The 22,624-nt window shown below is 43.9% G+C and overlaps 1 protein-coding gene across 7 annotated transcripts in view; it reads left to right on the top strand.

Moving 5' to 3' along the window:
• Nucleotides 1-21,542, top strand: part of LOC139021487 (ankyrin repeat domain-containing protein 26-like) — a 190,481-nt gene extending 168,939 nt beyond the window's left edge. For 5 of the 7 annotated variants that reach the window (XM_070431902.1, XM_070431898.1, XM_070431878.1 and 2 more), the window contains 3 exons: nucleotides 4,261-4,424; nucleotides 5,139-5,175; nucleotides 6,513-7,145. In XM_070431902.1, the coding sequence (XP_070288003.1) occupies nucleotides 4,261-4,424; nucleotides 5,139-5,170 (196 nt within the window). In that variant the 3' untranslated portion in view covers nucleotides 5,171-5,175; nucleotides 6,513-7,145. Of the gene's footprint in view, nucleotides 1-4,260; nucleotides 4,425-5,138; nucleotides 5,176-5,861; nucleotides 6,046-6,512; nucleotides 7,146-19,482 lie in introns of those variants that run through there. The other 2 variants (XM_070431883.1, XM_070431891.1) reach the window with 2 other exon arrangements.
• The last annotated feature ends 1,082 nt before the right edge of the window (nucleotides 21,543-22,624 follow it).

Raw genomic sequence — 22,624 nt, 5'->3', positions numbered from 1 at the left:
CACTAAATTTATCGGCAGTTTCTAGAAAATTCTTGAAAAACCATATAAGTGTGGTTTTGAACTCTATGTCCAGTAGTTTGCTTTCCTCCATTTCTGTCATTTGTGACCCGTTCCTTTGTCTCTGCATTTTGGCTGCTTCCCTGTGTTGATAGAGTGGCTTTCTGTGCTAGGTGTCCTATAGGGCCCAGTGGCTCAGCCTCCCCAGTTACCTGAGGTGGACACTCTTGGTGCACCCCTTTCTGGGTTTTGTGCACTGTCTTGTTGTAGTTAAGCCTTGATTGTTGTAGATATCACTTGGAGGAATTGACCTCCAGGCCAGTTGGCTGTGAGAATCAGCTGTGTCTGCAGTGGGAGAACTTCTGTGCTTGAGATACCCCTCTGGGGCAAGACTTGCTTCAGTGGGGCTTTGGTGCTCACTGAGTCTGCCCCCTGAGTGTGTCCCTTATGGATCTCAGGAGTTGTAATCTGGATGGTCCCAATCTGACCACTGGGTACACTGGCTCTTGGATCTCTAAGGAGGTGCTAATTTAGCCTCTGCCTGAGGCTACCCAGCAGGAGCTATGGAGAGATCTGCAGATTCCTCTTCTTTGTTTGGGGTTTGGAGGTGCCCAGATGAGGTCCAGCTGTGAAGCAATGCAAGCTGCTGTGGGGCCTTGGGCCTTCTTTTGGAAGTTCTGGGTCTCTCTGACCAAGCTGCAGTTTGTTAGGTAATTTTCAGGTTGCAAAGTGCCAGGCCTTTCATATGCAAATGCCTCTGCACACAGCTTGGGTGGGGCAGGGTCTCAGGGGTTCAACAGGGTGGAGCAAGCAGCTATGGCTGCTACTCAGTTCTACCCTAAGAGGCACCGTGTCTCAGTGTCCCGCAGTAATCACTGCAAGCACCTCTGAGAGGAAGTCGCCCTCGAGTTCCAACCGATGCCAGACAGTCCAGTTTCTCCCTGTATGAATCCGGGTCCCCAAAGACTCGCCCAGAAGTGGAGTTCAGAGCATTTGGGAGCTTGTGACTTTCTCCTGATTAAAAAAGACAACCACGTCCTCAGTTGCCTGCCCTTTTTGCGTGCGCCTCCCTACCTCTGCACTTTACTTCCGCACCTCCTCTGAGTCTCAGTGTGCTTTTCTCTTTCCTTCTAGTTGTAGAATTTCCACTCAGCCAGCCTTCCTGTGGTTCTGGATGATGTCCTTTTTGTCTTTTAGTTATATTTTTGAAGCGGTTGTGCAAGGCAGCAATTTCTGGTGTTTACCTATGTCGCCATCTTGGTCTCCCAATTTGCTCATATTTACCTTCACTATGCTTTTTGTATGAAAGCAGAAATCTATGGAACTTTCCATGAAATATGACATATATATGCTTGATAAAAAATTAAAAAAAATAAATCAGTGATTTTCATACCTTAAATATTTTTTTAGACTAGAAATTTTATTTTTAGAATTTGCATGAAAATGTTTTATATAATACAGACAAATCGAGCTGCCTAACTAAGGGGGGATGGAGACTCTGAAGCTCTGCAATCCTGCAGGTGTCCACAGGGGAAACAGATTCCTATGGGAGAGAGTTTGGGAACTACCAGTTCTGAGAAAAATCCTTCTAATGACAAATCCTTTGAATTGAATGTTGCTGATACATTGTTTTAATGTGTATACTTTTTTCACCTTTTTATATTGTTGAAAATGACACAATAGGAATAAAATGGCAGATGTGTTCTCCTTATTAATGTTGGAACTTCAAGCTCCTTCCACCCTCTGGACAAAGTCCTCACCTAGAAATAAGCATAAACATCACAGAAGTAAATATTTAGGAAAGGAGCTTTTGTGGGAACAGAGAATAATGTTCCATGGGTAGTTTCTTAATTCAAGTTGTGTAAAAGTGTGATTCAAATAATACCTATTTTATTAATGGTGACAGAAAATTGATTCAATAAAGGCCTTGGTCTTTATCTAGTATCGAGCTATTTATTTTACAAAGTCTGTCTAGTAATGTTGCCACATTATCCATTTAATAAGCCTGTCTGTCATGCTATTGTCATAAGTGTTAATAAAAACAGCCTCCAAAAATACTGGGGAGCATGTTAGTCATAAAATTTGTCTTCATACCTGAAATTTGGCATTGGGTATCACATGATAATGATCACCACAGTGTTTAATGCTTAATATACTATTTTAAACCCTGTTTCAGGCATTGAGTGAAAAGATACCTTTTTAAAGAAAAATTTTATTAAGAACACTCTAGATCAGGACACTTTTAATATAATTGGAAGTATTCCCACACATTTCATTATTAAGTAGACTATAATTATAATTGTTTGTTTCCAAATGTAGCTCTAATTTCTAGAAAGAAAACAAGGTTATTACAATTACAGAATTATATATTGATTTTTGTTACTGTTATTTATCCTCACCTGAGGATACTTTTTCCATTGCTTTTCAGAGAGACTGGGAGGGAGGGAGGAGGGGGAGAGAGAAAAGAAACATCCATGTGAGAGAGAAATATTTAATGGTTGCCTCCCGCATGCAACCCTACTGGGGGCGGGGAGCAAACCTGCGACCCTGGTAATGCCCCAGACCAGGAATCAAACCTGCAACCCTTACGTCAAAGGGCTGAAGCTCTTTGAGGAAAACCGGCCAGGGCCATATATTGATTTTTTTATTCCTCAAATCAAAGATTTTCTGAAACTTTTGTTGTTCATATGAATAAAGAAATGTCTCAGTCGTAATACAGACAGTAGCATAGTTTCAGTTATCTTTTGCCAGCAGAATTTTCATGTGACCTTATGAAAGTACCACTTTTGTAATTTTAGATTGAAAAATTAATAGCATAGAACATATCTTAAACTTTTAATTTTCTAAAAGTATAAGAATAGAAAGCTCATTTTGTTATTATTTTTTGTCTTTTTGAAACAAGTTTATTAATTTGTTAGTAATGTATATGATTGTTAGGCAGAATGTGAAGATGAAGGGTTGCTCTCTCCTACTGGCAAATCAACTACATAATACGTTACAGTATGTGCAGACGTGTACATTGAGGAACTTGGCAAAAGTTTAATCAAATCCCGCTTTCAGTTTATTAAAGAATTTCTCAAGAGTGCCCTTGGGGGAGGTGCAGCAACTTCATGACCAAGTCACAGATCTCTTCAGAATTCATTCTTATAAAGGCAGTTTTGATTATGTTGATCCAAGTTATGCGGTGGTGGCAGGATGGGTAAAGGCAACGTTTCATTTTTAGTCTCCCCAAATGCTGTCTCACTTGATTTAGGAGGGCTTGGGAATTATCTTCCAGGGAATTTCTGCCATGTGAGTAATGTTCCTGAAAGTTTGTGCAGTCATGAGGAATGGGTCTCTCATTATCTGTGCATGATGGGGAGCTGCTTTCTCTGATAAAACTTTTCCATCTCCTAGTAAAGGGGAAGCTGTGGTAAGACAAAGAGTTTTGCCATTTGGTGAGAGAGGGGGGTGTCTTTTGTTTGTTGCAGTGAAATTCGTCAAGTGCAGTTGTGTGCTGTCTTTGCCAAGGTCTTACGGGAATCCTACGGGGCACAGGCTTTCTTGATGGCAGTTGGGGTTTTCAGTTCAATCTGTACTTGAGTCACCAGATGCAAATTAGACATTTCTCCCTTCAGCTCCCAGTATACATTTTGCATATCATCACTTGAAATACTTAGTCTTTGGAGAGCTCTGCTCTGCAGATTGTCTTCCTGAGATGGATGTGTTTGTTTGGCTTTTTGAGGCTCCATTCTGAGAGAGTTACATTCTTTTTTCATCAGTTCTAGTTCTTGTTCCAAGCCATGGATCTTCAGGTCACAACTCAGCTTTTCCACCTCCCAGTTTGATGAAGGTGGATTTAAATTCCTTATCACCTGCAGTGTTTCCACCTCTGTTCTTAGCCTGAGGACTTCTATTTCTTTAGACTGCTGCTGTTCATTCAATACTTTTAAACATTCAGGTTGCCTTTGTTCATTTTATCCAATTTTCTCTTTAAATTATCTCTATCAATGCAAACCTCTCGGCAGGCATGATAAAGCCTTATTTAATTGTTCTCGGCGCACAGAACATGTTTTTTCATCTAATAGAGCGCCTGTAAGCTTTTCTTCCAAAAATCTTACTCATTTTTTTAGGAAAGGGTTTTTTTTTCTCTGAATCCTTAAAGCGTTTTTTGATGTCTTCATCAAAAAACAGTGACAAGGGCAAAATGTGAAGCAACAGACTCATCTGAATATATTGAGTCCGAAGTCACTTATCTCTCCTATGGGCTTTTCCATGATTTAGAATGCAGACACTGTCTTCTGCCAGCATATCCATGACAACTCGAGTCAGGCTGCCTCTGGATCTCCAGCGTTGGGAACAGGGTCACCAGGGGTCACCACGGGCTCCCTCCGGTTTCCTGGAAGACACCAGACACCGCCTCTTTCCCATGAAGGCCTCTGCTCCAGGTACACCGTGGAAGGGTCCCCATTGCCTTGGCCTGGGCTGTGCCAGGACCAACCACTGGGCTGGGGCCTGGGGATCAGGAAGGAGTGGCAAGAGGGGCAGGAGAAGCTGAGGCGCCCCCGGGAGCAGACCCCTACCCAGCAACATGCCTGCGAGGCACAGAACCACGTGTGGCCCCTCAGCGCCCCCATGGGCAGCCCTCTCCCTCCGCCCCCCAGCAGGGAAAGGCAACTCAGGGGGGCTGTAGGCTAGCAGCACCTGGCCTGAAGGGGGATGTAAAGATCATTTAAAATAAAAATCAATTCAAGTAAAAAAAAAACTCACAAAAACCTAAATTTTTATAAATAGCATTTTTTCTTGGAATCGCAAAGTAATGCATTCAGTGTTAAATATGACTTGACTTGTTTAAACTTCTTTAAACCAATGGTATCAAATATTACTTTTCTGAAGTTATGGTTATTCAATGGACCAATAATAATTGTATTTCTATCAGATTAATCTAAATAGCATTATATATGCATGCTCTCTATTATCTAAAATTAAAATGAGTCTGAATTAATTTTGTTTATGTGATTATTTTTCTATTTGTGCAATCCCTAATGCTCCAGTCTCTAAAAGTAGTATTTAAAAGACACATTTCATAAGCTATATATCATTTCTCTAATAATGTCTCTTATTTAACCTAAATACTAAAAATAATATTTGACCTATTTCAGATATGGCAGGAGTATGGAGAAACCCTAACTAGAGAAGGTATGTTGCCAAAACTTATTAGATATCGTTGATTTTGTAAATAAACTGAGAATAGGAAATGGCATCTGTTTCCATGTTTGGATAATATATACTGCATTAAATATTTTTTTCCATGTGAATGAAAAATGTGAAATATAAACAGTCATAAGGAAGAATATACTTATCCCACATGTAATCACCATGTTCTATGGCTCTTTAAAGACCTCAGAAGTCTACCAGCATGCATCTCTCTTCATTTCTGGCTATTCTCTTCCTTCCCTCTGCCGTGGACTGTCGACCTGCACACTGAAACTATGGTCAGAAAACTGGCTTCATCACTTCTCATGTTTTTACTAGTGATATAAGGCCAAATAACCAGACTCATCTAGTAATACTGTCAAGCAGTTACAGTTCATGTAACTGTCAACTGAGGGGAAATATTCAAAACTCCAGTCATTGACTTGTCATTCTTTTACCTTCATGAAAACTCCAAATTCCTTTACGTGGAGTAAAAACACTGAAGTCCATTTAGTTGTTGCCAAATAATGCAGCCTTCTATTTGCTGCTCTGCCCCTTTGCTCTAGCAGCTAAACTAGACATTTCCAGTTCCACAAATGTTCTTCCTCATTTCTAGTTCTCGCATCTGCTTCATTTCTCTTTCTGGCATACTTTTTTTTTTTTTTTTTTTTTTTTTTTTTGTCCATCAGATATCAACTTACATATCACCTCCAGCAAAAAGCTGACAATATTGACACAAAACTGGGATGTCTCCTCTGTGTGCTCCAATAGTGCCCTGTGTTATATTGGTTGGTGGTATCTATGACTCTGAGTGAAATTGCTTGCTCGTTTGTTGCTTTTTCAGTTTACAGTAAACTAGAGGCCCGGTGCCCGAAATCTGTGCAAAGGTAGGGTACTTAGGCCTGGCTGGCAATCAGGGTCGATTGGGGCCTTCCAGCTCTGGGCCCGGGCCTTGCTTCATTCCGCGCCACCTCCTGGTGGGCAACACACATCATAGCAGCGTTCGAACTTCCGGTCTCCCAGTCAAACTCCTGAGGGGACACTTTGCATATTAGCCATTTATATATATAAATGATTGTTCAGGGGTGGGCTGTGTCATCTTCACCTTGTAACTCCAGTGCTTGTCACACTACCTTAGTGCATGGTGTTGAATATGGGGAAAACCAGAAGCTCTGATACTTAGCCATGATACCAATTAATACAGTGTGCAACCACTGAATTAATAATTACGTTTCATAGTATTCTTGTGTTGTATATTGTACCCAGATATAGAAGTCTTTATTGTTTTTAACACTTATACTTAGTTGTAGTTTAAAGAATACAATTCTTTTTCTTTCCAGATGCTGCTAAATTTGAAGCTGAATCCTATAGAGTTTGTCCTGTAGGATCTGTAGGATCAATCAGTCAGTCAAGTTCATGTCAAGATTTACTTTTGAAAACACAAAAAGAATATAAAGAGATTTTGCTGAAAAATTACATGATCTGAAACATAAACAGTAAAAAATTATTTACTGTACTGTTTACATAACATTTTGTTTTCCATTAGACACATGACGTGAACTTGTATTAAAGAAAAAAATTTTTGATCATATATTTGATGAAAATTTATATAGTATTTTAAACTGGAGTATTTTGGGGGCATCTAAGTAAGTTTTAAGCAGATTTTGTAAATGAAAGCCAGCACTATTGAATTATACACATTCAAATTGCTCAAATACCAACTGTTTAAACAACATCAAAGCAAACAACTTGTCCTTCATATTTTAGTGAAGCTAGTTGATAGATATTTTTACATATTCCAATTTTATCACAATATTTGATCCTAAAGATTTAGACAGAGATAATTTTGGTATCTGCTGCTATGGCTTCTGTTTAGCTATATTAAAATGTTATCATGGCATTGGACTTATGCAATTTTAAACACATATTTAAAAATTTTTCCTTGTGGGGGAAATAAAGTTTGCCTAAGGCTTTTCTACTTTTCCATTTATTGAATGAATTTTTAGAAAGAGTCTTAAAATTACAGAAAGTTCCAAGTTTTAGTTCAAAGAACTCTGTTTCCCTGAACTATTTGAGAGTAAATTGTTACACTGTGCCACCGTGCTTTATTGCTTTAGTACATTCCACTTGTCTACCATACCACCTCCACAATCAGAAAATTCACACTAATACATTCTATTGTTTCATCCTCACATCCTTTTCAAATTTTGCCACTTGTCTGTATAGCATGAAGACCCTGTTCAGATCCATAGGTTCCATTGAGCTGTAGTGGCTATTCTTTTCCTTCAGGCTGGAACAGGTCCTTAGTCTTTCCTTGACTTTCATGACATTGAATCCTTTGAAGAGGAAGTTCAACTAATGTATGTCGAACGTCCTTCAATTTCAGACCATGGATTTTTCTGATGTTTCCTTATGATAATACTAGAGGCCCAGTGCATGAATTTGTGTACCAGAGGGATCCCTTGGACTGGCCTGCAGGATTGGGCTGAAACCAGCTCTCCAACATCCCCTGAGTGGTCCTGGATTACGAGGGGGGGGGCGCGGGAGGTTGGCCAGCCAGGGAGGGACCGCGGAAGGGCTCCAGGGCATGTCCAGGCCGTCTTCATCAGCCAGACTCAAGCAGCAAGCTAATCTACTGGGTCGAGTGTCTGCTCCCTGGTGGTCAGTATATGTCATAGCAAGTGGTTGGCCTTAGCATAGCATATTACACTTTGATTGGTTGAACAGATGACCAGACACTTAGCATATTAGGCTTTTATTATGTAGGATTCAGATCAGACATTTTTAGCAAGAGCATCACAGAAGTAGTCCTATACTCTTCTCATTGCATCCTGTGATGTGACCTACAGTTTTGATTTGTCATTCTTTGTGATGTTAATGTTCATCAGTGAAGGCAGTATCTACTGGGTTTCTCCACTGTAATGTTTCTTTTTTCACTTCACAATTATTGCTTTATAGGGAAGTTTTTAGAGTCAGTGTAAATATCTCTTCTTCATTAAACTTTTAATTTATTCATTTATCAATATGAATTTGTGGTTTATTTCATAAAATGGGTTATAATGTGTTAAAATTATTTTTAAAATTTTTCTTTTAGAAATATTTTGTATTAGAAGTTTCAGTCTTATAGAAAAGTTATAACAATAGTACAAAAAAATTCCTAAAACCATTCCTCAAATGTTAACAATTTACTACATTTACTTTATCCTTTCTCCCTTCCTGTCTATTGCCTAAATAAATGTAAATGTAGGTCTGTTAGATATAATATATGAACCATTTGTAAGTTGCACACATGATACCTCTTTACTCCTAAATACTTTAGTGTGCATTTCCTAGGAAAATAGAATTATCTTACATAATCAACACTAATAAAAGACAAATATGCTAATTAAAGCAAAAGAGCCACAGAAGTCCAAAAGTGCATTTGGTATCTTAGTAGTAGTACTATTAGTAGTGCAGTATAAAAATTTTAAAAACTATTATAGTTTAAAGTGAATACTTATCTAATCTAATAAGAGAGAAACATGTAAATTGACCTCACCTCTGCTATGCCCATGCCATGCCCACCAGCCAATCAGAGCGACTATATGAAAATTAACCCAACCAAGATGGTGGCCGGCAGGCACGGAGCTGAAGCAAGCAGGAGGCTTGGTTGCCCTGGCGATGAAGCAAGCCAAGCTTCCCACCTGCTCTGGCTGACTGTGGCCTCCTCAAAAGGCAACAAAATTTCAATTATAGAAGCTAAATAAATCCCAGATACCTGCTTCCAGCCAGCCTCCACTGGGAGTTTGGGTGGCTGGGGGTTGTGGCCAGCCTGCAAACAGCCATCAGCCCCTTACCCAGGCTGGCCAGGCCCCCCAGCGGGGACCCCCACCCTGAGGGGCTGTGACCAGCCTGAAAATGATCCTCAGCCCCCTCACCCAGGCTGGCCAGGCACTCCTATATAATAAAAGGGTAATATGCAAATTCACCCTAACCGCAGAACGATGGGAATGACTGGTCACTATGACACACACAGACAACCAAGGGGCAGACACTCAACGCAGGAGCTGCCCCCTGGTGGTGGTCAGTGCAGTCCCACAGGGGGAGTTCGCTCAGCCACAAGCCAGGCTGATGGCTGCCAGTACTGTGCTGTTGGTGGGAGCCGCTCCTGCCTCCTCAGCAGCACTAAGGATGTCTGACTGCAGCTCAGGTCTGCTCCCTGCTGGCAAGTGGATATCCCCTGAGGGCTTCTGGGCAGCAAGAGAGATGTCTGACTGCCAGCTTAGGCCCATTCCCCCAGGGAGTGGGCCTAAACCAGCAGGTGGACATCCCCCGAGGGGTCCCAGACTGTGAGAGAACACAGGCCGGGCTGAGGGAGCCCTCGAGTGCACAAATTTTTGTGTACCAGGCCTCTAGTTATGTTGTGTTTAGGATGTATTCCTTTTGATTTGCTTAGTTTTGGGTTTTCATCAATTGTGGAAAATTCTGTGTTTATTTTTTCAAGTATTTCTTTGGCATTCATCCTATTCTCTTTTTCTGGAACTATGACTAGATAGTTAACATATGTTGCTAACCCTAGTTTTCATATTATCTATTTTTGTCTGTGTGTATTACATTCTCCATAATTTCGTCAGACCTATTTGCTAGTTTATCAATTCCCTTTTTATTACTTTGTTGCCTAGTCTAGCTACTAAGTTTTCTATTTCAATTACTATACTATATCCTTCATTTCTAGAAATTCAATTTGTTTCTTAATAAAATATCTTTGTTCACTTTTAAAATAGTTAATTTATTTTGTGCTCATAATTGTTATCATCTCAACTTCTTTATCGATACCAAAAATATGTTATATTATATTTTCATATAATGCAAAATGTTGGAATCTGTTTCCTTGTTCATGTTGTGATATTTTTTGGTTTGTTTTGGAATAGTAACCACTTCCTTGGAACTTTATTGTTGAGAGTTGTTGGAGCCTTAGGTTGAATGTGAGTTTTGCCAGATAGGGTCTGAATTTGCTTCTATTGAGTACTCAGAAGCCAATATTTCAGGATCACTTTTAGACAGATTTTCTTCACTGACTTTGGAACACAATTCAGCATGAAGTTATACATTTTTAGTGGATACTCTCCCACAGATAGGTTTAGCTGCTGGCCCCATCTTTAGGGCAGGTTTACCTCAAATTCACCATGACACTGGGTTCCAGCTTTGTATGGATAAGGGAGAATGATTTCTGCTATTACAGGTCTCCCAAGCTAGGCTCTAGTGTAGTCTCCTATACTCTCATAGTTCTTAAAATAAATTTCAAGTTCATTGGTGTTTTATGGAAGCCTTCAGGGTGAAAGCTAGATTAAGGGCTTATTTCTCTCTCTTATACTTTGTATTGGTGTCCTGATGATTTCCTGTTTCCTTGATAGATAAAATATACATTAAAAAAAACTTAAAATATTTTTCAGATGTTTTCATTAGTAAAAGTAAAATTTTTCATTGAGTCTTATCTACCATATTGCTAGAGATCGAATACAACATTCCATTTTTTTTAACCCTCATGGAATTGTTCCAGATTTTCTAGGCTTATGATGCAATTACAGTTAAATAAATAAAGGGCCTTTGGTATTTTCCAACAGCTATAGGGGCTGAAATTTCTATGCAGTATTAGAGGTGTAGGAGCAGGAATTGCCAGCTATTAAATTTTACTTTCTCACAGCATAAACCCACTTTTATACTAAATTCAGCCAGGTAGAATTAGGGGTTTTCCACTTTAATAAACTTTATTATCTCACTAGAGTCCCGTTTGCAGGAAGGTTCCTGCAAGAATAGGGCTTCATTCCTGTCTCTGCAGTTCCTACGCCACCCGTCTCTGCTACTCCTACCCTGCCCTTCTCTGCCACTCCTACCCCACCCTTCTCTGCCGCTTCTCTCCCACCCATCTCTGCTACCTCGGCTCTGTTGCTTGGCTTCCTTCTACGATGTCTTCAGTCTTCACTCCCAGCCAGTGTATGCAAATTAGCTGCCATCTTTGTTGGCGGGTTAATTTGCATATTGCTCTGATTAGCCAATGTTGGGCATAATGAAGGTATGGTCAATTTGCATTTTGTCTACTATTAGGATAATGAGATCTGGTTATCCACTTATTGATGAGAACAAATAATTACTGTGTTAATAAGTATACTGTATATTGGCAATATACTTGGGCAATAAACATACTTTGATAATATAAATTATATATTGACTAGAGGCCCAGTGCACAAAAATTTGTGCACTCGAATGGGTCCCTCAGCCCGGCTTGTGCCCTCTCGCAGTCTGTGGCCCCTCAGGGGCCCCTTCCCCTGGCTGCTGGGACCAGTTTTCCTCCAGGGCCCGGAACCCAGGCATTCGCTCTTTGCTGGGAGGAGCCCCGGGCCCCGGGGGCGTGGCCAAGGCCGGCGTGGCGGGCTTCCCTCTTTGCTCTTCGTTTGCCACACCGGCCTTCGCTTGCTGCTCCTGCCTGGGGCCAGCCAGCTTCCCTCCGTCGCTTGGCGCCTATGTATGCAAATTAACCGCCATCTTTCTTGTCAGTTAATTTGCGTATCGCCCTGATTAGCCTATGGGAAGCGTAGCGAAGGTACGGTCAATTACCATTTTTGTCTTTTATTAGATAGGATGGAAATAAACACTGTGTCAATTTAAAAATTTTTTCTACATTAAGACAACTTTTTTAAACCTCGAATTTTCTTTTTCTTCCCCATATTCCCCATATTCAAAATACATAGCAAATGTACATTTATAAGATTTCCATAAATCACATTTAATTCAGTTAATAATTTACTTTTCATTTATGATGTTGGTAATTTGCATATTCACATGCAACATTTACTTCTTAAGAAGAATACTTATTTATTCTGAATGGGCACAGGAAGTAGTATAGGAAAAATGCAGTCTTGTAAGCCTTAGAAATAGAAGTACAGGAAAACAAGTGAAAAAGTATGTATATACTGAGTCACATTTCTCTGGTACTTTTATGGACAATGACTATAGAATTTTTTAAAAATTAGTCTCAAAAATCACAGCATTAACTTATACCCCATCTTTATCTGTTTTACTGGAAATGTTTTAACAGGAAATGTGCCATAACTTAAATGGTGCAAGTTTAAAAAAATATTACAAAGGATATTAAAGGTATTAAATTATCTGTAGCCATATTGACTATATGGCTATATTTTGGAACATAATTTTCGCTATGTGTTTTAAGTGAAGTTTGAGGTTTCTTTTTCTCATGGTAGTTTAGAAACATACCTAATTTCATTGAAAACATATCAAGACCCTAAAGTATATGTAATGTATTATACTTGGCATCCAGTGCCCCAGTTGAGAATGGTAAAAATGTTAAGAGTTCCCAAATGAAATGCAACTACAAAGAAGTGAGTCTGATTTTTCAATGAACATAATTTCTAGATCAAATGTGTTACTTTTTCAACATATTTACTTTGGGAGGCAATATATTTATTTTGGTGATGCTGTCATTCCTCAATACAATTTGTAAAATTATTTTTAAATTTGCCTTGACAGGCAATTTTCAAACCCCTTCCCCTTTTTCCTATTATACTACACATCCTCCGATGTACATAACACACACATAAACACAAACACATGCACTTCCTTTCTTGAAAAAAGCCCAGTATTACTTAATTTGAACATCCATTTATTCAACAAATTGGTATCAGAATAATGTTTGGCTGCCTCCAAAACCAAATCTATGCCTAAAAGACAAATAGATCTCAACCCTAACAATATTCAAAACCAGGTTGAAATAAATTCCCCTCCAAAAAATTCCCCCAAATATTTTAAGTAATAACACCTTTATTGGAATAAGTTAATTGCAAACCAAGATCTTTACTTATAAAATGACACGATTAATTCGAAAGTATAAACTGAGCTGTGTTCCCTCAAACATCAGTTGCATTAACTCACAGTAATAACAAACACCTCTTATGTAGTGCTTTTCTGTTTACAAGCAATTTCTAAATCACTTTTCTCATTGGATCCCTAACATAATCCTGTGAAATAACTCAGATATAGTAGCTTAGGGACCTTAGTTATTTCATTGTGTTCATGGATATCTTTTAAAATCCTTAGTCTCAGCAAAATCTGTTAAAAATTGATGTTACTTGAGAGTTTTCATGACAAGAATTAAAATTGTAACTACGTGAGATGATAAATGTTAACTTAGCTGTTGTATAAATCATTTCACAATATATACATACTAGAGGCCCGGTGCACAAAAATTTGTGCACTCGGGGGTGGGGGGTCCTCAGCCCGGTCTATGCCTTCTCGCAGTCTGGGACCCTTCGGGGGATGACCACCTGATGGCTTAGGCCTGCTCCCCAGGGGATTGGGCCTAAGCTGGCAATCAGACATCCCTCTGGCAGCCTGGCAGCCCTCAGGGGATGTCCAGTGGCCAGCGGGGAGCAGACCTAAGCTGTAGTCGGACATCCTTAGCGCTGCTTAGGAGGCAGGAGAGGCTCCCACCACCACCGCTGTACTGGCAGCCATCAGCCTGGCTTGTGGCTGAGCAGAGCTCCCCCATGTGGGAGTGTACTGACCACCAGAGGGCAGCTCCTGTGTTGAGCGTCTTCCCCCTCGTGGTCAGTGTGTGTCACAGTGATCAGTCATTTCCAGTCTTTCTGCTGTTAGGTGTACTGGGCTGCTGTGCTGTCTGTTCCTGGAACAGACAGATAGGAAGGTACTGACATCAGGTCAGGCCTTGAGATATGGTCTCATGGTCCCTCCTCAATATACTGTGCTCTCTGTTCCCGGAAAACATAGATAGGAAGGTGATAATGCTATACTGTATCGGGAACAAATTGCGTAAACAAGGCTTTGTAACTTTGTAGTTTTTGCAAATAAATATGCTGTAACTTTTGCAGTCTACACCACAGTTCAGCCTTTTGCTTTGGCGGGGTGCTGGGACTGTGGTCAGCCGGCTGGCTTAATAAAGGCACCTAAATTTAAATTCTGAGTTGGTGGTCTATCTCGCTGAGTCAACCCATAACATTTGGAGGCCTGCAGCGAGATTCCCGGCAGGGAGGAGAGGGACCCCTTGTTTAGGACAGGAGGCTCTCCCACAGCAGGGAGCAGAGGGACCCCCTATTCAAGGCAGGAGGCTCTCCCCCACTTGTCGCCAGGCACTCAGCGAGATACCCCACACCTGTGGAGAATGACTACCAAGGAGGCCTCCAGTCCACCCAAAACTTTCAATTCGGAAACCGAGCCACCTGGACTCTCAAGAGAGGTAAGGACCTGTTGTTAAACAGGAATTGGGACGTCCCACGGAAGGACCTATATGGAGGGCTGGACACAGCGGTACTCCTGGTCCTGACCCGGGGCCACGACAGTGGCCGGGGTCCCTGGTTTGTGCGGCTGTAGGCTGCACTGGGTTTGTCTGTCTGGTATATGTTTGTCTTGCTGTTTATTGTTAAAAAGTTGTCTGCTTCTGTGTACACCCTGCTGCAATGTTTTTTGAAAAATTTCAGGACTTCAAGGAGCAAGCTGCAGGTTCCAGGCAACCTTAGGTTGCATTTGGCTGATTTATTTTGTCTTTGTTCTTTGTTGTCTTTGTCTTTGTCAAATGCGATAGGGTCAGTTATCTTTGTCGACCCCCGATCAGTCAGGCCCACTCCGGGTGAGTGGAAGGGGAGCTTGATCACCTCCCGGGAAGCTATAGAGCTCCCTCAGGAATTAGGAAATTGTTAGGAATTGTGTGGATTGTTTAAACTCTGAGTGAATGTCTGGTGAAAGTGTGTGAGTGTGGAGGGAGGGGGCCTGCCCTCTCCTCTCCTTTATGTGGCTCAACAACTACGGTTATGGAGTCCGAGTGGGCCCCAACCTGCAGTTCCATGATTCGTCATATGGCATAACGGTGACTCACCCCCATGTGGAGGTGACCAGGCCCGGGGTTTATATGGGTGCACTTTAGCTACAACGAATCTAAGCTCCCAAGGGATGCGGCCAGGCGGGCATCTGCATGAGGATCTGTGGAAACAGGTCATCCCCTCGCTTGTCTGTCTCTCATCACCGATCATCATGGGGTTGGGACAAAGTTTGTTTGTGTGGGACTAGCCAATTTACTACAGAGAAGGAGGAAAAAAGTGTAAATCATTACTGGTCTGTGTGAAGTAAGAGCTACTTTGATTTATTCTGCTTTCTGTTGATATACTTGGCTGAACGTTTGGGCTGGTCCCTTAGCAGTCTGCAAATAGTCTCTCGGCAACTGCAAGAATTATTTTTCTCAGAGTCTTTTGCTCACTGTTAAGGAGAATCAGCCCACTTAGTTAATAAAGATTTCTGTCTATCAGCTGCTCTTCCCTAGGTTGTAATTTACTGTATTAAACTGAAATTCTAGGGTAGATTTAAAGTTTATAATGTTAATTCTTTTGATTTACAGTGATTCTGTGAATGAGTGGCCCACTTTCCAGGAGAGGTGGCCGGATGCAGGGTCTTTTGACCACTGCCTACTGGGTCCATTACGTCATACACGGCCACCCAGGGCATCCAAATCAAATTCCTTATATTCAAGTTTAGGTTGACATATTGTCCAAGAAGCCCTGGTAAATGAGGGCTTGCCTCCCGAGGGAAAATTGGGACAGAGACAGACAATTCTTTTGGCCTGGCCCCAGAAGGGAAAGGCTCCCCCGGTCCTTCAGGGAGAGCAGGAAGAACCCATTAGCCGCCCCCCCCCCCTATGGTCCCCTGGCGCCGGATTCAGGTGAGCCCGGGCCTCAGGCCCAGGCCAAGCCACCAGCTTGACCCAGAGCCCCTGCCTCCCCTGATGCCAATTGTCTTCCCTCTGCACCCACCGACAGGAGGGGCTTTGTCGTCCTTCAACCCCTTCAGTCCGTCCCATACTAGACAGGGACAGCGTATGGGGGGGGGGGGGGGAGAACCTGCAGGACCTTATGACATCCGCCAGTCCTGCAGTTCCTATGTTGCCACTACTGCAGGCCGGCCCTCTAGATCTGGGCTAGACAGGCAGCCCTCTGGGGAAGCAAGGCAGACCGAGGATCTATTCCCAGCTCCAGACCAGATTAGGGAGTGAATGATCAAAGAAGGGGGGCTGGATGCCTGAGCTGCCTGCAGTGACCCTAAAAAAGAAGCAGCAGCAAGAAAATAGACCTGACATTAGCTTGCAGGCTACAGCAGTTAAGCCATAAGGCTGAGATCTATAAAAGCTGCAGATAGAGTTAGTAAAAGCTCCCTGCTTGCAAATGTACTGAAAGGGTTTAGTACCTGTTCCTGCTGGAAGAGGAGGGGCTGATATCCCCTTTCAGTACACTCCCTTCAAAGAGGCCTGGTCACTGTTCTGCCATAAAGGGGACTGGTGGGAAGACAAGGAAAGCAGGGCCCTGTAACTATAAACAGAGTTAAGAAAAGGGCACTCTCCCTGGACCTGGGAGCCATCAGGACTTTGAAATTCTCCAAGAGTGGAGAAGTCTGACTCAGAGACTAGCTGAAACCTCGTTGAGTTAGGAGGACCGGAGTCTGCATATTGAACTTATAGACTGCAATTTGCTAGGCAGAGGTCCAAGCCCAGTTGTATAGGGATTAAGCTACCTATGTACAGCAAAACAACTTTCTCCTGTGCCAGAATACATTTTAAGGAAATTGGACAAACTGTATTTGTGGCTAGAAAGAAGAACTGGCCTATGTGTAAACTGTCCATGAAAAAGGCTCTGTGGAATGAACCCAAAAAGTAAAGGGTGTCTAGCTGCCGAGAGGGCAGTTTCCCAGGTGGGCAAAGAAGAATACCTATTAAATTTTGGTCTCTTGCCGAAACCGGTTTGGCTCAGTGGATAGAGCGTCGGCCTTCGGACTGAAAGGTCCCAGGTTCGATTCCGGTCAAGGGCATGTACCTGGGTTGCGGGCACATCCCCAGTAGGAGATGTGCAGGAGGCAGCTGGTCGATGTTTCTCTCTCATCGATGTTTCTAACTCTCTATCTCTCTCCCTTCCTCTCTGTGAAAAATCAATAAAGTATATTAAAAAAAAATTTTTTTGGTCTCTATTGAGAGACAGTTGACAGTTAGCAACCTGTATACTGTCTTATAGGCTTGTGTAACCATGGCCATGTCAGGGGTGGCACAAAACCTCAACTGTAGGAAACTGGGGAAGGCCTGTCTAGAACAGAGGGGGTTAATAAAGTGGTGAATACTAGCCTTCTGTTACAGGAATTACAGACCCTGTAAGGTCCTGTGACAGATAAGACCCTGTAGGGAAATAAAGCTACTTTAGTCCATTCTGAAAGAACAAATAAAAGACAGATTAAAGGCTGTGTTTTCCTCCAGGCAACCCAACTGGAGCCCCTATAGTGACAGGGGAAAGGAGGCTCTCGATCGGTATCGCCAGACTCTATTAGGGGACATCCAAGCAGCTGCTTGGAGACCCACAAACCTCTCTAAGGTGACAGAGACAGTCCAGGGGCCTAACCCTGATGCCCTGGAAAGTCGGAGGGCTGTCAATGTTGCATTTGTTTCCAAGTCGGCCCCAAATATTAGGAAAAAATGACAGAAGTTAGAAGGCTTTGAGGGGAAATCAATCTCTAAGTTGGTTGAGGTGGCCCAGGAGGTTTTTTACAATCTGAAGGACCCACTGGCAGGTTTAAACACCTGGATGGCCAAGGTCCTCCTGGCCCTAAATGAGGAAAATGGCCCAAGGGGCCAGAGAGACAACAAGGGCAAAGAAAAGCCTCGTGGAATAAAAGGAGTTCAACCCAGGCTTGGGAAAAATCAATGTGCATTTTGCAGAAAGGAAGGACATTGGAAAAGGGAGTGCCCTGAACCTGCGGGGGAACCGACTCCCTCCCATGCTGGTGGAGGAGGTGGATTGGGATTGTCATGGCTCAGCTGGCTCCCAGGAGCCCAGAATAACCCTGACAGTGGGGGGTCAAAAGGTGGACTTCCTTGTGGAACTCATAGCACTCACTCAGGCCCTCTGGTAGGGAAAGGGGAAAAGAGTAAACATTTCAGCTTCCTGAAAACAGCTGCCTTGAACCATGCCACACTCCTCCCTGACGAGAAGGCAGAGGCCCCTTTGCCTGACTGCGAGGAGACACTGACTACCCTTACTTCCCTCCGTGAGGACCTTGTGGACCAGCCCTGCAGAATCCGGATGAGACCCTCTACACGGACGACAGGAGCAGCTTCGTAGAGGAAGGTACCTGGTAGCGGGGGGTACATGAGGAGCCAGGGGAGATCTAAGAAGCCCTGGTAAGTGCCCTGACACTGGCCCTGCCAGACCTACCTAGGGACTACAGGGATATATCTCCTCACACTGCCCTTACAGGAGGACACGGGAGCCACCTTAAAGAAGTCTCCTGACCTCAGGAGGAAAGGAAAAAGCTCCTGAGATACTTAACCACCTGGCAGCCATATAGGAGCCAAGGAATTGACTAAAAGACCAGTAGGGCCCCTAGAAGTTCTCGTAGCCCTGCCAGCATGAAGGCTCCCAGAGAAGCCTACTCATCTTCCAGAGGAACAGAGGCTAGTTGAGAAACTAAGGGCCAGGAAAGGAGAGGCTGGATGGCTAATTCTGCCAGATAGGAGGCCTATAATGCCAGAAGCCCTGGGGTGGACCATCGCTTCCCAGACCCACCAGAGCACCCACCTGGGGGAATGAAGCTATCAGAACTACTGGGAAGAGAATTTTACATCCCAGGGCTCCCGAAAATATCTCAAAAGTTGGCTAGAAGGTGCCAAGTGTGTGCCCGGGTGAATCAAGGGCCCCCTGTTGTGGCCACACCGGGACAGCGATTCCGAGGTCAGAACCCCAGAGAACACTGGGAAGTGGACTTCACCGAGATACCAGGAGGACAAGGAGGGTATAAATTCTTGCTGGTTTTCATTGATACCTTCTCTGGCTGGCCTGAGGCATACCCAACCAAGGCAGAGACAGCACAGTTAGTAGTTAGAAAACTCCTCACTGAAATCGTCCCCCGGTTTAGCCTGCCACTATACATGGGGTCCGACCATGGCCTGGCGTTTATCGCCAAAGTTACAATCCATAGTTAAGGCCCTAAGAGTTACTTGAAAATTGCATTGTGTTTATAGACCACAGAGTTCTGGACAGGTAGAGAGGATAAATTGGATCTTAAAGGAAACATTAACTAAGTTAAAATTAGAGACTGGCGAAAACTGGGTAAGTCTCCTTCCTTTTGCTCTCCTCAGAGCTAGGTGCACCCCATACATCCAAGGGCTAACTCCTTTTTGAGATAATGTTTGGGCAACCACTGCCATTGATGCCCAGGTTGAGGGAGGAGGAAGTCGCCCATCTCTCTACCTAAAATTTGCTTAAATCCTTACAGGCTTTGCAGAGCAGCGCCAAGTCAGCATGACGGGTGGCGAGAGCCATACTGGAGGAGGACTTGCTGAGATCCAGTCCAACACAGCCTGCCTTCTCTCTGGGAGATCTCGTTTGGGTGAAGTGTCATGACCCTGGCAGCCTGGAACCTAGATGGGATGGACCCTACCAGGTGGTGCTGAGCACTCCAACCGCCATCAAAGTCGCAGGAAAGAGGCACTGGATCCATCGTGTATGCAGGTTAAGAAAACAAACGACAGCGTCGAGGGATGGCGGGTCCAGAAGACCAGAGACTCGTTGAAGAGAGGTTCGACCTGGGGCCCGGAAGAAGAACTGCACGATCGGAAATTGTAACCCTGCCCTCCTCATGCCTCTCGCCTGGTGGACTGACCAATGGGAAGGGGGAAAGACCTGGGGACTAAGACTCTATGTAAGTGGCCGAGACCCTGGCCAACTCTTCACCACTCAACGCCGGACTCTTCCCTGGTGGTTCAACCCGATTGGTCCCTTGCATCCCCTAGACAAGCCAGAGAGGCCGAGCCAGCCACAGCACCCAGCCCCAGCTAAACCTCCTAGTTCCCCTGGGTCACAAAGGTCTGGGAGCCCCAGCCCTACTCCACCTGCAGCCACGACCTCGCCAGCCCTTGGGGACCTACAACAGCTTTTGGATACAGGTGCAGGAAAACCAAACCGGAAGCTGCTGGGAACCTTGGACTTAATGTTTTCTTTCCTAAATCGCACCTCCCCAAACCTGACTGCGGATTGCTGGCTGTGCCTCAACCCTGAACCCCCTTATTATGTTGGGATAGGGGCAGGGGCCCAGCTCGGGAAGGACGCTTCTGCCATCAGAAACCTTTCGGCAGAAAGTCTGCCAGACGGACTGTGTATGTGGGGACACAAACACCAAGGACTTACTCTTGGGGACATCTTAAACCCCGGGACTTGTGTGTACCTTATGAACTACCCCATTAGCAGTTCCACCTATACAGATCTATGTAATTCATCTATCATACTTCCAAAGAATTATACAGGAGAGACCCCCACCTACTTAGTAGCTCCAGAGGGGACTTGGTGGGCATGTACAACTGGTATAACCCCTTGCATCTTCTCTCCAGTCCTCCAGAATCCGATGGACCCTGGACTATGCATTCTAACTCATATCCTCCCACAGGTATATTATTATTCGGGAGAAGGGGGCAGAGAACATTTAAACCTCGAGCCCAGAAGGGTTAAAAGGGCCCCCATCCTAGTCCCCCTCCTTATTGGAATAGGACTAGCAGGGTCCACGGCCATCGGGACAGCCACCCTAGCAACCGGCCACCAGAATTATAAAGAGTTAAGTAGGCAGATAGATCAAGATTTAAGCTCTCTCGAAAAATCTGTTAGCCAACTGGAGGACTCCCTTGGTTCACTCGCAGAGGCAGTATTACAAAACAGACGAGGCCTAAATCTGCTTTTCCTGAAGCAGGGAGGCCTCTGTCTGGCCCTAGGGGAGTCTTGCTGTTTCTACACCAACCACTCGGGGGTGACCAGGGAGAGCCTTAGCCAGCTGCGAAAACGGCTGGCTGACCAAGAAGAGACTAGAAGGGCTGAAGGCAATTGGTATGAGAATTTATTTTCCTGGTCCCCCTGGCTAACTACCCTGATCTCCTCCTTGGGAGGACCAGTCGTTCTGCTCCTCCTAGGGTTCATATTTGGCCCCTGCATTGCCAAATGCCTCCTCAATTTCATATCGTAGAGGAGGGCGCTGAATCAAAGATTTGATTCGGGAATAAGACCAGTAGGGAATGTACTGGGCTGCATATCGGGTCCCTCCTCATGGTCCCTCTCATGGTCCCTCCTCAATATACTGTGCTCTCTGTTCCCGGAAAACATAGATAGGAAGGTGATAATGCTATACTGTATCGGGAACAAATTGCGTAAACAAGGCTTTGTAACTTTGTAGTTTTTGCAAATAAATATGCTGTAACTTTTGCAGTCTACACCACAGTTCAGCCTTTTGCTTTGGCGGGGTGCTGGGACTGTGGTCAGCTGGCCGGCTTAATAAAGGCACCTAAACTTAAATTCTGAGTCGGTGGTCTATCTCGCTGAGTCAACCCATAACAGTAGGACAACTAAGTTAGAAAAGTATAGTGAATGTATGTAATATACTGTATGATAAAAATGCTACAAACACCATTTAGTTGCCATCAATAAGAAATTCACTTGTTTTAAAAAAAAAAAAAAATTCTGGCATTGTCCAGAAAAATTTAACAGGTTTATTTATTTTACCTAATAATAGACAAACATGGTAATTGACCATACCTTCGCTAAGCCTCCCATTAGCTGATTAGCGAGATATGCAAATTAACTGCCAACAAAGATGGCGGCCAGAAGCCAAGGAGCTGGAATGAGCAGGAGGCTTGCTTGCTCCAGTGATGGAAGAAGCCAAGATTCCCAGCCTGTCGCAGCCGGCTCTAAGTTACACTCAAAGCAACAAAGTTTCAATTATAGAAGGTAAATAAACCCCAGATACCTGCTTTCAGCCAGCTGTGGCCACTGAGCTGGAGCCTTGGGTTGCCCCTGGCAATGGAGGAAGCCAAGCCCCGGCTGGCTCTGAGCTCCACTCCAGGCTAAAAAGTTTCAATTATAGAAGGTAAATAAATCCCAGAAAAAAAGAAAAGAAAAAAAGGAGAGGCTGGGAGCTTCTGTTGCTTGGGAGGCTTGGCCAGCCTGAAAACAGCCCTCAGCCCTTCACCTAGGCTGGCCAGGCAACCCAGTGGGGACCCCCCACCCTAAAGGTGGTGTGGCCAGCCTGCAAACATCCATCAGCCCCTCACCCAGGCTGGCCAGGCACCCCAGTGGCACTCCAGTGGGGACCCCCACCCTGAAGGGCAAACCAGCCAGCCCCTACACATACACCAGGCCTCTATCCTATATAATAAAAGGGCAATATGCAAACTGACCCTAACAGCAGAATGACTGGGAATGACTGGTCACTATGACACACACTGACCACCAGGGGGCAGATGCTTAAAGCAGGATCTGCCCCCTGGTGGTCAATGCACTCCCACAGGGGGAGCTCTGCTCAGCCACAAGCCAAGCTGATGGCTGCCATTACAGTGGTGGTGGTGGGAGCCTCTCCTGCCTCCTCAGCAGCACTAAGG

The sequence above is a fragment of the Myotis yumanensis genome, unplaced genomic scaffold (genome assembly GCF_028538775.1).
Source record: "Myotis yumanensis isolate MYYU_CA2020_CCGP unplaced genomic scaffold, mMyoYum1.0.hap1 SCAF_1, whole genome shotgun sequence".
NCBI lineage: Eukaryota > Metazoa > Chordata > Mammalia > Chiroptera > Vespertilionidae > Myotis > Myotis yumanensis.
This window is presented reverse-complemented; position numbering and strand designations above follow the sequence as displayed.